At 40.1% G+C, this 17,274-nt stretch overlaps 1 protein-coding gene across 1 annotated transcript in view; it reads right to left on the reverse strand.

Annotated features, from left to right (window-relative positions):
* TEX11 (testis expressed 11) overlaps positions 1 to 12,017 on the reverse strand; it is a 241,843-nt gene extending 229,826 nt beyond the window's left edge. Inside the window, exons 1-2 of the mRNA XM_045471521.1 lie at positions 11,915 to 12,017; positions 11,082 to 11,139 (exon numbers count right to left, since the gene is read on the reverse strand). Coding sequence (XP_045327477.1) covers positions 11,082 to 11,118 — 37 coding nt within the window. The 5' untranslated portion in view covers positions 11,119 to 11,139; positions 11,915 to 12,017. The remainder of the gene's footprint in view (positions 1 to 11,081; positions 11,140 to 11,914) is intronic.
* Between the last annotated feature and the right edge of the window lie 5,257 nt (positions 12,018 to 17,274).

Raw genomic sequence — 17,274 nt, forward strand, 5'->3', positions numbered from 1 at the left:
GGGAACCCTCTTGCACTGTTGGTGGGAATGCAAACTCGTGCAGCCACTCAGGAAAACAGTGTGGAGGTTCCTCAAAAAATTAAAAATAGACCTACCCTATGACCCAGCAGTAGCACTGCTAGGAATTTACCCAAGGGATACAGGAGTGCTGATGCATAGGGGCACTTGTACCCCAATGTTTATAGCAGCACTCTCAATAATAGCCAAATTGTGGAAAGAGCCTAAATGTCCATCAACTGATGAATGGATAAAGAAATTGTGGCTTATATACACAATGGAGTACTACGTGGCAATGAGAAAGAATGAAATATGGCCCTTTGTAGCAACACGGATGGAACTGGAGAGTGTGATGCTAAGTGAAATAAGCCATACAGAGAAAGACAGATACCATATGTCTTCACTCTTATATGGATCCTGAGAAACTTAACAGAAACCCATGGGGGAGGGGAAGAAAAAAAAAGAGGTTAGAGTGGGAGAGAGCCAAAGCATGAGAGACTCTTAAAAACTGAGAACAAACTGAGGGTTGATGGGGGGTGGGAGGGAGAGGAGGGTGGGTGATGGGTATTGAAGAGGGCATCTTTTGGGATGAGTACTGGGTGTTGTATGGAAACCAATTTGACAATAAATTTCATATATTATAAATAAATAAATAAATAAATATAAAGTGATTTAAAAAAAATAAAGTCCACTGTTTAAAAAGTCAAAAAATAAAAAAATAAAAAATAAAATAAAATAAAATGTATTTGTTGCTTAAATATCTTGCATTTCTAAAACACTTGTGTTCTGCCAATAAAATTTGCCTCAGAAAAAAAAAATTGTTTCTCCCTCTGCCCCCTCCCCCACTTGCACCCTTTCTCTAAAATAAATATAAATAAATAAATAAATAAATAAATAAAACACTCATAAGATGGTAACATTAATGAAACAGAAACTGGCTAGGGATAATATGGGAACTCTGCACTATTTTTGCAATTTTTCTGTAAATCTAAAATTATTCCAAAATAAAATGTTAATTAAAAACAACAGGGGCATCTTGGTGGCTTGGTTGGTTAAGAGTTTGACCTCAGCTCAGGTCATGATCCCACCACTTGACTTCAAACTCCACATGGGGCTCTGTGCTGACAGCTCAGAGCCTGGAGCCTGGTTCACATTCTGTGTCTCCATCTCTCTCTGCCCCTCCCCGGCTCACACTCTGTTTCTCTCAAAAATAAATAAACATTAAAAAAATTAAAAAACTAGGGGCACCTGGGTGGCTCAGTTAAGTGTCTGACTCTTGGTTTCAGCTCAGGTCATGATCTCACAGTTAGTGAGTTCAAGCCCCACATCGGGCTCAGTGCTGACAGCACTGAACCTGCCTGCGATTCTCTCTCCCTCTCTCTCTGCCCCTCCTCTGCTAGCTCACTCTCTCACTCTCAAAATGAACAAAAATAGGGGCGCCTGGGTGGCGCAGTCGGTTAAGCGTCCGACTTCAGCCAGGTCACGATCTCGCGGTCCGTGAGTTCAAGCCCCGCGTCAGGCTCTGGGCTGATGGCTCAGAGCCTGGAGCCTGTTTCCGATTCTGTGTCTCCCTCTCTCTCTGCCCCTCCCCCGTTCATGCTTTGTCTCTCTCTGTCCCAAAAATAAATAAACGTTGAAAAAAAAAATTTAAAAAAAAAATGAACAAAAATAAACTTTAATTTTTTTTAAAAAATTAAAAAAAATAAAATACAAAATAAAAACAACAATACTCTTCACACTTGCAAATTTTTTTAAGCTTGACAATACCAATTCTTAGCAAGGATACAGGGCAAAGAGAAAGGAAGAGAGAGTATAAACTGCTAAAACTACATTGAACAGAAATTTGGCAATATTTATAAAGTTAAAGATGCTCATAGCTTTTGACCCAGCAGTTCCACTCCTAAATGTATACCCTAGAACAGCACTGCCACTATAGGGTAGCTACTAGCCACATGTAACTATTGAGAACTCAGAATGAGGCAAATCCAAAATGAGATGTGCTTTAAGTATAAAATACATATCTGACTTTTTCAAAGACTTTGGACCAAAAAAAGGATGTAAAATATCTCATTAATGATTTTTATATTGATTATATAAATATATTTTAGATATATTGAGCTATATAATTTGTATTGTTTTTAAGCTTATTTATTTTTTTAAATAATGTCTACACCCAACATGGGGCTTGAACTCACAACCCCGAGGTCAAGAGTTGCATGCTCTACTGACTGAGCCAGCCAGGCACCCCTGGCAGGGGTTTTCAGACATTTTTTGACCACCACCTATGGCAAAGAAATATATTTTACATCACATCTACACTCTGGACCAAAAGTTTAATGAAATGATTTTACCCTTATTACATGCAGTACACGATGAATTTTCTGCTCTGTGGTTTTCCATTTAAAAATGTTGGTTATTACCCACTAAATTTATTTCTCGAGCACTGGTGGGTGAGGCTGTAGTGCAGTACTGTCCGACTGAAACAGTGTAGACACAAATAATTTTCTAGCTTTTAGTAGCCACACGAAAAAAGGCTAATTAGGTTAAATTCTGACAATCCAAATTATAGGGGTGCCTGGCTGGCTCCCTGTCAGGAGTTTAAACCCCATTTTGGGTGTAGAGATTACTTAAAAAAAATAAAAGAAAAAAAGAAAAACTCCTGTTGAACTCTCTGAAACACAATGTTCATTGTAGTATTGTTGTTTGTAATAGCAAATATTACAAAAAACAACTCACAGCCAACAAATGAGATTGGATCAATAAATTGTGAAACACCTGTATTCAAAGTAATAGTAATCATCAGCAGTGGAAACAAATCAACTAGAACTAAACTATCCATATGGGTAAATATTAAAAACACACACTGAGCAAAAAAAGACAAGCTGCAGAAAAAAACATTACACAAACTGATATAATTTATGTAAAATTATAAAAGATGAAAAAGTGGTACATGTAATCTTTTGGTTCTCTGAAACAATGAACTATCTACAGCATATAGCAAATTGTTAAGATTCCACAAAATTTGGGGTACCTGGCTGGCTCAGTCAGTTAACTGTGTGACTTTGGCTCAGGTCATGATCTCATGGTTTGTGGGTTCGAGGCCCGCATTGGGCTCTGTGCTGACAGCTCAGAGCCTGGAGCCTGCTTCAGATTCTTTGTCTCCCTCTCTCTCTGCCCCTCCCCCACTCATGCTCAGTCTCTCTCCCAAAAATAAATAAACATTAAAAAAAAAGTTCAACAAAACTTAGTGGTAGGTATACAGATGTTAGTTCTGATATTCTCTATACTTCTCTGTGTGCTTAAAATATTTATGTAAATATAAGATTTCAAATACCATATACAATTGACCCCTGAACAACACAGGGGTTAGGGTCACTGACCCCTACACAGTCAAAAATCCACCTATGAATTGACTCTCAAAAAACTTAACTATAATAGACTACTGTTGGTTGGAAGACTTACCAATAACATAGTCAATTAACATATTTTGTTATGTTATGTATATTATGTACTGTATTCTTACAATAAAGTGAGCTAGTGAAAAGAAAATGTTAAGAAAATCATAAAGAAGAGAAATATTTATAATATCATACTGTAAAAAATCTGCACGTAAGTGCACCTCCACAGTTCAAACCTGCATTGTACTTAAAAGTCATAATCTTTATTCCATGTCTGTATCTTTAAGATACTTTATTCTTGGTGTGCCTAGCTGGCTCGGTCAGTGGAGTGTGCAATTCTCAATATTGGAGTTGTGGGTTCAAGCCCCACTATAACTGGAGAGATTACTTTAAAATAAATAAAATAATAATATAAATAAATAAGATACTATATCCTAACTTAAAACTTAAGGCTTTGGAGGCACCTCACCGGCTCACTCAGTAGAACATGCAACTCTTGATCTCAGGGTCCTGATTTGAAATCCACATTTGGTGTAGAGTTTACTTAAAAAATAAAAATAGGCAGCTCTTGGGTCCCTGAGTGGCTCAGTCGGTTAGGTGTTCAACTTCTGGTTTGGGCTCAGGTCATGAACTCGCAGTTTGTGAGTTTGAGCCCTGCATACAGCTCTGTGCTGACAGTGCGGAGCCTTCTTGGAATCCTCTCTCTCCCTTTCTCTCTGCCCCTCCCCTGCTTGCACACTCTCTCTCTCTCAAAATAAGTAAATAAGCTTAAAAATATTTTTAGTTAAAAAAAAAAGGCAGCTCTTTCTGCCCACAGGTCCTGTCCCCATGAATAAAACCACCTTTTTGCATCAATAAATAAAAATAATTTAAAAATTAAAAAATTGAAATTAAAAAACAAATTAAATTAAATTACCCTCATTAAAAATAAATAAAAAGTTTTTTTTAAATACTTAAGGCTTTATTGTTGTTTTTAAACGACAAGCATTGGAGCCGCCTGAAGGGCTGTCCAGGAAAGAGGAAGAGCCAGATTCTTCAAATATGGCCTGTACCACTTCAATACAAAACTACAGAAAGGGAATAAGGAGGAAGATGGCGACGTAGGAGGATGCTGGGCTCACCAAGTCCTGCTGATCACTTAGATTCCACCCACATCTGCCTAAATAACCCAGAAAACCACCAGAAGACTAGCAGAATAGACTCTCCGGAGCCAAGCTTAGACAGAGGCCCACGGAACAGGGTAGGAAGGGCGGAGAGGCGGTACACACTCCATAGACTGGCAGGAGGGAGCTGGGGCGGTGGAGGAGCAGCCCGCCCGGCAAGGCAGAGCCTTACAAAAGCAGAGGGGCCGGACGGAGTGTGTTCTGACAGCCAGTGGGACTTAACATCTGGAATGTTACAAGTCAACAGCTCTGCTCGGAGAGTGGGAGGGCTAGAGGACAACGGGAGGGAGAGTTGTTGAGTCCCGGAGGACAGAGCTCAGTTCAGCAGGTAACAAAGGCACTGGGAAACACCATCTCCCTGGCCCATCCCCCAGCCAAAATCCCAAAGGGAACCAGTTCCCATCACGGAACTTGATTGCACCACACAAACACCCAACACTGTGCTTCTGTGGATCCATCCCTCCAACAGGTCTGCCTCCCTCCCAGTGTCGTAGGGCCCGTCCCAAAGCAGACCTCTTAAGGCAAAGCGAGCTGAGTCTGCCCCTCCCACCCCTGTGCACCTTGCAGATCCACCCCGGCTAACACTCCAGATCCCATCAAAGCAGCACCGCAAGCCTGGCAGTGTGCAAGTAGCCCAGACATGGGCCACACCACTCCACAGGGAGTCCTGCCCCTGGGAGAGGGGAAGATAAGGTACACACAAGTCTGACTGTGGCCCCAGTGGTGGGCTTGGGGCAGACATCAGGTCTGACTGCAGCCCCACCCCCCAATGCAAGTTACTCCAGACAGCACAGCAGAAGAGCCCTCCAGTTCCACACCAGTCCAGGGACTATCCAAAATGACGAAACGGAAGAATTCTCCTCAAAAGAAACTCCAGGAAGTAGTGACAGCTAACGAACTGATCAAAAACGATTTAAGCAATATAGCAGAAAATGAATTTAGAATAATAGTCATAAAATTAATCGGTGGGCTTGAAAACAGTATAAAGGACAGCAGAGAATCTATTGCTACAGAGATCAAGGAACTAAGGAACACTCAGGAGTAGCTAAAAAATGCTATAAATGAACTGCAAAATAAATTGGAGACAACCACGGCTCGGATTGAAGAGGCAGAGGAGACAATAGGTGAACTAGAAGATAAAATTATGGAAAAAGAGGAAGCTGAGAAAAAGAGAGATAAAAAAATCCAGGAGTATGAGGGGAGAATTAGAGAACTAAGTGATGCAGTAAAGAGAAATAATCTACACATAATTGGTATTCCAGAGGAGGAAGAGAGAGAGAAAGGTGCTGAAGGTGTACTTGAAGAAATCATAGCTGAGAGCTTCCCTGATCTGGGGAAGGAAAAAGGCACTGAAATCCAAGAGGCACAGAGAACTCCCTTCAGACGTAACTTGAATCGATCCTCTGCACAACATAGCATAGTGAAACTGGCAAAATACAAGGATAAAGAGAAAATTCTGAAAGCAGCTAGAGATAAACGTGCTGTAACATATAAAGGGAGACCGATAAGACTCGTGACGGATCTCTCTACTGAAACTTGGCAGGCCAGAAAGGAATGGCAGGAAATCTTCAATGTGATGAACAGAAAAACTATGCAGCCGAGAATCCTTTATCCAGCAAGTCTGTCATTTAGAATAGAAGGAGAGATAAAGGTCTTCCCAAGCAAACACAAACTGAAGGAATTCATCACCACTAAACCAGACCTACAAGAGATCCTAAGGGGGATCCTGTGAGACAAAGTACGAGAGACATCACTACAACCATGAAACCTACAGACATCACAATGACTCTAAACCCATATCTTTCTATAATAACACTGAATGTAAATGGACTAAATGCTCCAGCCAAAGACATTCGGTTTCAGAATGGATAAAAAAACAAGACCCATCTATTTGCTGTCTACAAGAGACTCATTTTAGACCTGAGGACACCTTCAGATTGAAAGTGAGAGGATGGAGAACTATTTATCATGGCACTGGAAGTCAAAAGAAAGCTGGAGGAGACATACTTATATCAGACAAACTGGACTTTAAATTAAAGGCTGTAACAAGAGATGAAGAAGGGCATTATATAATAATTACAGGGTCTATCCATCAGGAAGAGCTAACAATTAATAATGTCTATGCGCCGAATACGGGAGCCCCCAAATATATAAAACAACTACTCACGAACATAAGCAACCTTATTGATAAGAATGTGGTAACTGCAGGGGACTTTAATATTCCACTTACAACAATGGATAGATCATCTAGACACACGGTCAATAAAGAAACAAGGGCCCTGAATGAGACATTGGATCAGATGGACTTGACAGATATATTTAGAAGTCTGCATCCCAAAGCAACAGAATATACTTTTCTTCTCGAGTGCACATGGAACATCCTCCAAGATAGATCACATACTGGGTCACCAAACAGCCCTTCATAAGTATACAGGAATTGAGATCATACCATGCATACTTTCAGACCTCAATGCTCTGAAGCTTGAAATCAACCACAGGAAAAAGTCTGGAAAACCTCCAAAAGCATGGAGGTTAAAGAACACCCTACTAAAGAATGAATGGGTCAACCAGACAATTAGAGAAGAAATTTAAAAATATATGGAAACAAATGAAGATGAAAAGACAACAATCCAAACGCTTTGGGATGCAGCGAAGGCAGTCCTGAGAGGAAAACACATTGCAATCCAGGCCTATCTCAAGAAACAAGAAAAATCCCAAATACAAAATCTAACAGCACACCTAAAGGAAACAGAAGCAGAACAGCAAGGACAGCCCAAACCCAGAAGAAGAAGAGAAATAATAAAGATCAGAGCAGAAATAAACAATATAGAATCTAAAAAAACTGTAGAGCAGATTAATGAAACCAAGAGTTGGTTTTTTGAAAAAATAAACAAAATTGATAAACCTCTAGCCAGGCTTCTCAAGAAGAAAAGGGACATGACCCAAATAGACAAAATCATGAATGAAAATGGAATTATTACAACCAACCTCTCAGAAATACAAACAATTATCAGGGAATACTATGAGAAATTATATGCCAACAAACTGGACAACCTGGAAGAAATGGACAAATTCCTAAACACCCACACACTTCCAAAACTCAAACAAGAAGAAATAGAAAGCTTGAACAGACCCATAACCAGCGAAGAAATTGAATCAGTTATTAAAAATCTCCCAACAAATAAGAGTCCAGGACCAGATGGCTTCCCAGGGGAATTGTACCAGACATTTAAAGCAGAGATAATACCTATACTTCTCAAGCTATTCCAAAAAACAGAAAGGTAAGGAAAACTTCCAGACTCATTCTATGAAGCCAGCATTACTTTGATTCCTAAAGCAGACAGAGACCCAGTAAAAAAAGAGAACTACAGGCCAATATCCCTGATGAATATGGATGCGAAAATTCTCAATAAGATACTAGCAAATCGAATTCAACAGCATATAAAAAGAATGATTCACCATGATCAAGTGGGATTCATTCCTGGGCTGCGGGGCTGGTTCAAGATTCACAAATCAATCAATGTGATACATCACATTAATAAAAGAAAAGATAAGAACCATATGATCCTGTCAATCAATGCAGAACAAGCATTTGACAAAATTCAGCATCCTTTTTTAATAAAAACCCTCGAGAACGTTGGGAAAGAAGGAACATACTTAAACATCATAAAAGCCATTTATGAAAAGCCCACAGCTAATATCATCCTCAATGGGGAAAAACTGAGAGCTTTCTCCCTGAGATCACGAACATGACAGGGATGTCCACTCTCACCGCTGTTGTTTAACATAGCGTTGGAAGTCCTAGCATCAGCAATCAGACAACAAAAGGAAATCAAAGGCATCAAAATTGGCAAAGAGGAAGTTAAGCTTTCACTTTTTGCAGATGACATGATATTATACATGGAAAATCAGATAGACTCCACCAAAAGTCTGCTAGAACTGATACATGAATTTAGCAAAGTTGCAGGATACAAAATCAATGTACAGAAATCAGTTGCATTCTTATACACTAATAATAAAGCAACAGAAAGACAAATAAAGAAACTGATCCCATTCACAATTGCACCAAGAAGCATAAAATACCTAGGGATAAACCTAACTGAAGATGTAAAAGATCTGTATGCCGAAAAGTATAGAAAGTTTATGAAGGAAATTGAAGAAGATATAAAGAAGTGGAAAAACATTCCGTGCTCATGGATTGGAAGAATAAATATTGTTAAAATGTCAATACTACCCAAAGCTATGTGCACATTGAATGCAATCCCAATCAAAATTGCACCAGCATTCTTCTCAAAGCTAAAACAAGCAATCCTAAAATTCGTATGGAACCACAAAAGGCCCCGAATAGCCAAAGTAATTTCGAAGAAGAAGACCAAAGCAGGAGGCATCACAATCCCAGACTTTAGCCTCTACTACAAAGCTGTAATCATCAAGACAGCATGGTATTGGCACAAAAACAGACACATACACCAATGGAATAGAATAGAAACCCCAGAACTAGACCCACAAAAGTATGGCCAACTAATCTTTGACAAAGCAGGAAAGGACATCCAATGGAAAAAAGACAGTCTCGTTAACAAATGGTGCTGGCAGAACTGGACAGCAACATGCAGAAGGTTGAAACTAGACCACTTTCTCACACCATTCACAAAAACAAACTCAAAATGGATAAAGGACCTGAATGTGACACAGGAAACCATCAAAACCCTAGAGGAGAAAGCAGGAAAAGACCTCTCTGACCTCAGCAGCAATTTCTTACTTGACAAATCCCCAAAGGCAAGGGAATTAAAGCAAAAATGAACTATTGGGACCTCATGAAGATAAAAGCTTCTGCACAGCAAAGGAAACAATCAACAAAACCAAAAGGCAACCAACAGAATGGGAAAAGATATTTCCAAATGACATATCAGACAAAGAGTTAGTATCCAAAATCTATAAAGAGCTCACCAAACTCCACACCCGAAAAGCAAATAATCCAGTGAAGAAATGGGCAGAAGACATGAATAGACACTTCTCTAAAGAAGACATCCGGATGGCCAACAGGCACATGAAAAGATGCTCAACGTCGCTCCTTATCAGGGAAATACAAATCAAAACCACACTGAGATACCACTTCACACCAGTCAGAGTGGCTAAAATGAACAAATCAGGAGACTATAGATGCTGGAGAGGATGTGGAGAAACGGAAACCCTCTTGCACTGTTGGTGGGAATGCAAACTGGTGCAGCTGCTCTGGAAAACAGTGTGGAGGTTCCTCAAAAAATTAAAAATAGATCTACCCTATGACCTAGCAATAGCACTGCTAGGAATTGACCCAAGGGATACAGGAGTACTGATGCATAGGGGCACTTGTACCCCAATGTTTATAGCAGCACTTTCAACAATAGCAAATTATGGAAAGAGCCTAAATGTCCGTCAACTGACGAATGGATAAAGAAATTGTGGTTTATATACACAATGGAATACTACGTGGCAATGAGAAAGAATGAAATATGGCCCTTTGTAGCAACGTGGATGGAACTGGAGAGTGTTATGCTAAGTGAAGTAAGTCATACAGAGAAAGACAGATACCATATGTTTTCACTCTTATGTGGATCTTGAGAAACTTAACAGAAGACCATGGGGGAGGAGAAGGAAAAAAAAAAAAAAGAGGTTAGAGTGGGAGAGAGCCAAAGCATGAGAGACTCTTAAAAACTGAGAACAAACTGAGGGTTGATGGGGGGGGTGGGGAATGGTTATTGAGGAGGGCACCTTTTGGGATGAGCACTGGGTGTTGTATGGAAACCAACTGGACAATAAATTTCATATTAAAAATAAATAAATAAAAAATAATAATAAACGACAAGCATTAATGAAACATCAACCTAATAGATTTATAGCCATGCTGGTTAAAACATACTTCACTATACTATGAATATGAATATGAATGCACCACAGGTCTAATCATGTTCCCAGAAAAAAGGAAATACCATAAACTCTCTCATGTCTGGTATGATTGAGGAATCTGGTGTTCTGGTCAAATCAAATCGCTTTTGTTTATTATGATTTCCCATAAATACCATACATGGATTACCAGTTTTCAAAATAATTAAGATACAATAAAATGCACTTAAACTTAAAACTACACAGAAAAAATAAATAAATAAAACTACGCAGGATAGAATTTATTTTTAACTGTTAATTATGGCAAGTCACTTCAGGATCTTGCAGTAATATTTTTAATGCACTTTCAACACAATTGATATCTAATTCAGAGTAAACCATTGTTATTTTGCATGCCATAAAAATTGTCAGAAAATAATCGATGAGTTGTGAATTGTTTCCCTGTACCAGCTTATAAAAGGGTTCCAGTGTCTTAAACATCTATGTTGTTTTTCCTGTACATAAATGAGAAACTTTGGACCTAAATTTGGAAAATTTGGACCAAAGTGATAAAATTCAGAAACAAAATCCATTTAGAGGATCTTAGATAAGGCAACAAACAGTGTGACATTTTTCTTCATTACCATCTAAAGCTATATACCTTTAAAGTCCATGAAACGAAAATCTGTTTCGGCCATTATTAAATCTCTGGCTCAGACCTATGAAATAAGAAAATATTTTCAATATTCTGTCCTTTATCCTCAATAAATTTCTTTTCAAATTTTCCAGTTACTTGTTATCCTAAGGGGCAAAATGCTGAAGAAATTTTAAAACCCTGAAAAACCAGTTAATGCGGGGGCCAGACCCAGGCTGCCGCAGCGCCAAACATGCGCGACGCCCAACAGGCGCGGCACCAGGATTGCGGCGGTCCAGTGGGGGCCGCGGCTCGGAACCCGACCTGGGGTAAATTTTCATAATCCGCCCCACGACAAGGAAACCAGGGCCCGGGGTATCCTGTGATTGGTCCGGCTGATACACATTGTCTCCTAATTGGTTCAATATCCCCCCCCCTCCACTGCCCACACGTTCAAAGTATCCAATCACTCACTGTCTTTTTTCCCGCTCTCGCAGAGCCAGCTAGCGCATTCAGCTCCCCGCCCCCAAAAATCTCCGGCCCTCCGGCTTTAACAGAATTTTGGTCATTCACATCCAAACTTTTATCTACTGCTTCCAGTGGCCGCGAACCAATCCCATACTTCATCCAAGTAAAAAAAAAAAACAAAAAATACAAAAACAAAAAACAAAAAAAAACTGCCTTTGCCCATTTTCCTTCACCTGAGAGTCAGCTACAGCAACTCTGTAGTTCAAAACCACTGCCTCAGGGCCACTCTAAAAAGTGTTTAAATGAGGGCCACATCTTCCTTCTAGTTATAAACTACTCAACTAGCCCATGGCTGACCCACCTTTAGCCCTTCTACCTACTAAATCACGCACCTCAGCGGAGAACGCCACGGCCCAAGCCTCTTCTCCACAAACTGCGCACAGTGCCAGTCGACGCTCAGAAGGCACCTCCCCCGATTGCGACGTCACCAATGCCACGCCCAATTGGCCTTCACCTAAGATGGGGAACGTAAGCGTCATAAGCGTCTAGGCCCTTAAGTCCAGGGGTTGCAGTTTAGAGAGCCAGGGAGAGAATCACTGAGAGTAAGGGAATGTCGTGCAATACCGGAAGTATACTACAGTTATTGCGAGAGGGGTGCAGGCAAGCAGAGCAAGACTTCCAAAGAAAAAGGAGACAGGGATGGAGGGAGGGGAAAGAGAGAGGGAGGAAGAAAGATAAACAGTGTTGCCCACTAGTTTTAGATTGTTAAAGGTCAGAAATATCAAAAAGTAGATGGGTGCCTGGGTGGCTCAGTTGGGTCGGTGTCTGACTCTTGGTTTCAGCTCAGGTTAATGATCTCATGGTTGGTGAGTTTGAGCCCCGCCCCGCCCCATCACGTTCTGCCCTGATAATGCAGAGCCTGCTTGGGATTCTCTCTCCCTCTCTCTCTGCCTCTTTCTCTCTCTCTGCATCTTTCTCTCTCTCATAATAAACTTTAAAAAAATTAAGAAGATGGGGCGCCTGGGTGGCGCAGTCGGTTAAGCGGTTAAGCGTCCGACTTCAGCCAGGTCACGATCTCGCGGTCCGTGAGTTCGAGTCCCGCCTCAGGCTCTGGGCTGATGGCTCAGAGCCTGGAGCCTGTTTCCGATTCTGTGTCTCCCTCTCTCTCTGCGCCTCCCCCATTCATGCTCTGTCTCTCTCTGTCCCAAAAATAAATAAACGTTGAAAAAAAAATTAAGAAGAAATATCAGACCCTCTCTCTCTGCTTCTTTCTCTCTCTCTGCATCTTTCTCTCTCTCATAATAAACTTTAAAAAAATTAAGAAGAAATATCAAAAGTTGAGAGGAATGAAAAACCCTGTAGTTCCAAAACATGTTTCTGCTGCCATGCCTTTGTCAAATCGGAGGGAAATTAATGATTCCCCTGCAAGGCTCGCAGTAAGGGCAGGGGTCCCATCCATTTCCAAACAAATGGTTTTAGGGATGGGAGTGGAATATATAAAGAAACATGTTTGGTTCCAGCTAAATCTATGGAGTGATGCTTGCAACCAAGGAGTGGCCTTTTACTGAAATCTCTATTCAGAGACAACAGGGTTAAGGCATGAAGTCTCCAAATTTGGGGGGAAAATCCAAAATCAAAACATTAACACGCTTTCCGTCTGTTCCCTCACATACCCCTCTTTTAAGTCTTGTGCACCTCAGTCAAGCCAGATGTGAAGCTGGCTAGCAGGATTAAAAAAAAGAGGCTGTGGCCTCAATTCTGGGAACATTGAGAGTTTCCTCCTGACCCTGACAGTCTCAGAGTCAGGCATTACTTATCATGGAAAAGATGGAGTTTCTAAAAATAATTTCTTTTCCCTCTTCAAAATTCTCTGCTAGATCACATAGTACAGTGAACAAAAAAGGGAAAACAGGGAAAGTACAGCTATTACTCCTCTTCTTTTGCATCCTGCAATTTGGTATTCATTTTACAATCCTAGATTGCTAAATTAGGGGAAGAAGTCTGGTGGAAAAGGGCAGTAGAGTATCGCATAGTTGACTGAATCCTCATGCACCACATACTCTGTGCTAGCTGCTTACAGTCTCACTGCCTCAATTTTTGCCTCTGTAAAATGGAAATAAAAGTAGTTCTAGGATTCTCGTTCAATAGAATAGTATACACAAGGCATCTAGAACAGTGGCTAACATATGATAGCAAATGTTAGTTCCCATTATTGTTCCCCATTTCCCTGTTGACAAACTAAGGGCTCCCAACTTCCATCATCCCACCAAGGACCCTGGCTCTACCATAACTTCTTTGTTCATAAATGAACAGGGAACAGGGAGAAAATTAGACCTTGTCTGTCAAGCCCAGGGTAGTCCTTTCACATACATCTTAGAGCTCTTAGTGATTAATAATGTCTGTAGTAGGGGTGCCTGGCTAGCTCAGTCAGAAGAGCATGCGGCTCTTTTTTTCTAATTTTTTTAATGTTTATTTATTTATTTTGAGAGAAAGCACGAGCAGGGGAGGGGCACAGAAAGAGAGAGAGAGAGAGAGAGAGAGAGAGAGAATCCCAAGAAGCCTCCTTGCTGTCAGCACAGAGCCAGACACAGGGCTCCATCTCACGACCCTGAGATCATGACCTGAGCTGAAATCAAGAGTTGGACACTTTTTTTCTTCAAAAGTTTTTTGATGTTTATTTATTATTTTTGAGAGAGAGAGATACAGAGTGCAAGCAGGGGAAGGGCAAAGAGAGGGAGACACAGAATCTGAAGCAGGCTCCAGGCTCCGAGATGTCAGCACAGAGCCCAACACAGGGCTCGAACTCACTAGCCATGAGATCATGACCTGAGCCAAAGTCGGACACTCAACCAACTGAGCCACCCAGGTGCCCCTCAAGATTTGGACATTTAACTGACTGAGCCACCCAGGCATCCCAAGCATGCAACTCTTGATCTTGGGGACATGAATTCAAGCCCCGTGTTAGGTGTACAGATTACTTACAAAATATAATGTCTGTAGTAGAATGGATATTGTGTTATCCAAGATTATATAAGGCATACAAGAATCAAATGGCTCTATTGATTAATACTGGTTGTAAATATGCCACCAAATTCAGGACTTACTGAACTGTTACCACTCCATTGAAAGGGCCAGTGAATAAAGAAAAATATGCAGAAAGGGTGAAACCCCTTATGTCGTCATATGGGTTTCTCCAATGTTTTTGTTTTTGATCTAGATAGCCTCCATAGATGTTACAAGTAAGGAAGAAGAATTAAAAGAGACAGAAAAAAAAAGTAAAAGAAATAAGAGGAAAGGGGATAATAAAGGAAGCAGGTGCATATTAAGGATGTGCAAGAATGAGTAGTGAAATGCCATTAAATGGCACTCAACAGGCTGTAGCTTATCTTCCCTTACCCTAGCATAAACTATAAATTTCATTCTCCTGCTCTTTGACAAATTATTGCAGAAGTGGTGAAATAAATAGCACATAAGACAGGTGAACAGCTCGGACTCTAATGAGAGCTTATTAAGACTCTCATTAATAGAGTGGGTTAAAAGAGAGTAAGCAACCAAGAATACAAATTAGTTAATAAGGTAGCATTACACCTTGTTAAAAAAAAACAAAAACACTTTCCCAAAAAACATGCAATTATAGTCAGAAAAATTCTAAAAACGACAGTGATAATGGAGTAAGGGAGAGAAACTGGCTCTACCAAATATTAAAACTACTGTAAACAGGGGTGCCTGGGTGGCTCAGTTGGTTAAGTGTTGGACTTCGGCTCAGGTAATGATCTCACAGTTCATGAGTTCAAGCCCCGCATCAGGTGACAGCTCAGAGTCTGGAGCCTGCTTCAGAAGCTGTGCCTCCCTCTCTCTCTGCTTCTCTCTCTCTGCTTCTCTCTCTCTCAAAAATAAATAAAATATTAGGAAACTAGGTCCCTGCCTCACTTCACATACCCAAATAAATACTGGGCAGGGTGCCTGGGTGGCTTAGTCGGTTAAACATACAACTTCAGTTCAGGTCATAATCTCACAATTCATGGGGTTCAAGCCCTGCATCGGGCTCTCTGCTAACAGCTCAGAGCCTGGAGCCTGCTTCAGATTCTGTGTCTCCCTCCTTCTCTGCCCCTCCCCCGTGTTCTCTCTCTCTCTCTCTCTCTCTCAAAATAAACATTAAAAATAAATAAGGAGGGCACCTGTTGGGATGAGCACTGGGTGTTGTATGGAAACTAATTTGACAATAAATTTCATATTTAAATAATTAATTAATTAATTAATTAAAATAAATGAGTAAATAAATATGGGATTAATCAAAGATTAAATTGAATCATAAAATTTCTCAGAAAAAATATGGGTGAATATTTTATAAACACAATGGCAAGATGTAAACATCATCCAAAAACCAGAATCAAAAAGGAAAACTAGTAACTTTTACAACATAAAAATTAAAATTTTCTGAGGCACCTGGGTGGCTCAGTCTGTTAAGCATGCAACTCTTGATTTCAGCTCAGGTCTTTATCTCATGGTTCTTGAGTTCAAGCCCCACATAGGGCTACATGCTGATGGTACAGAGCCTGTTTGGGATTCTCTTCTTCCTCTCTCTCTGCCCCTCCCCCACTCTCTCACTCTCAAAAATAAATAAGTAAAACCTTTAAAAATAAATAAATAAAATCTTCTGAATGGCATTAGAAGCAAGCTTGAAAGACAAACCACAGACCAGAGAAAGATTTTTTCAACATATATAACAGATAAAGAGTTGCTATATCTAACATAAAAAGAGTTCTTAAGGGGCGCCTGGGTGGCGCAGTCGGTTAAGCGTCCGACTTCAGCCAGGTCACGATCTCGCGGTCCGTGAGTTCGAGCCCCGCGTTGGGCTCTGGGCTGATGGCTCAGAGCCTGGAGCCTGTTTCCGATTCTGTGTCTCCCTCTCTCTCTGCCCCTCCCCCGTTCATGCTCTGTCTCTCTCTGTCCCAAAAATAAATAAACGTTGGAAAAAAAAAAAAAAAAAAAAAGCTCTTAAAATTAAAAAGACAAATTACTCTAGCAAATATATCAGGAAAGGACATGATCAGACAATTTACACAGGTAGAAACATATAAATATATGAAAAGATATTCAACCTCACCAGTAATCAAAGAAGTGAAAATTAAAACCAGGTAAGATTTTACCATTTATCAGATTGGCAAAGGTTGAAAGGAGGATTAACAATACCTCAAATTAACAATATAAACAAAGCAGGCACTCTTGTGCACTGTTGGTAGGAGTACAAATTATTGCAACTTTTCTGGAGGGCAGTTTGACAATATATATCAAAATCTTACATGTGTGTACTATTACCTAACAATTCTTCTCCTAGAAATCTTCCCCAAGATGAAATTGGAAAAATTTGCAAAGATAAACAGAAACATTCACTGAAGCATTGTAAACCACTTAAATGTTCATCTCGTTAAATGTGGACTAGTTATACAACTTAAGGTAATTAGTGCCATACAGTGGAAGACTTACACAGCCTCTAAAAACACTTCTGTGAAAACAATCTAATGGTATAAAACTAGGGAGATGCCTATATGCTACCATTGAGATTAAAAAAGAAAAAAGTAAGTAACTGCTCAAAAAGATGTAATTATATAGATTTGAGTGACTAAAAAACTCTTGGGATGCTTTCCACCTGGGTATGAACTGCATAAATCATAAAAAGAAACGAAAGGGAAAGAAAAAGTTTACAGAGAAGGTATACACTTATGTAAAATTGTATGAATATTTCAACAAA

This window comes from Leopardus geoffroyi, chromosome X (genome assembly GCF_018350155.1).
Source record: "Leopardus geoffroyi isolate Oge1 chromosome X, O.geoffroyi_Oge1_pat1.0, whole genome shotgun sequence".
In the NCBI taxonomy this organism is placed as follows: Eukaryota; Metazoa; Chordata; class Mammalia; order Carnivora; family Felidae; genus Leopardus; species Leopardus geoffroyi.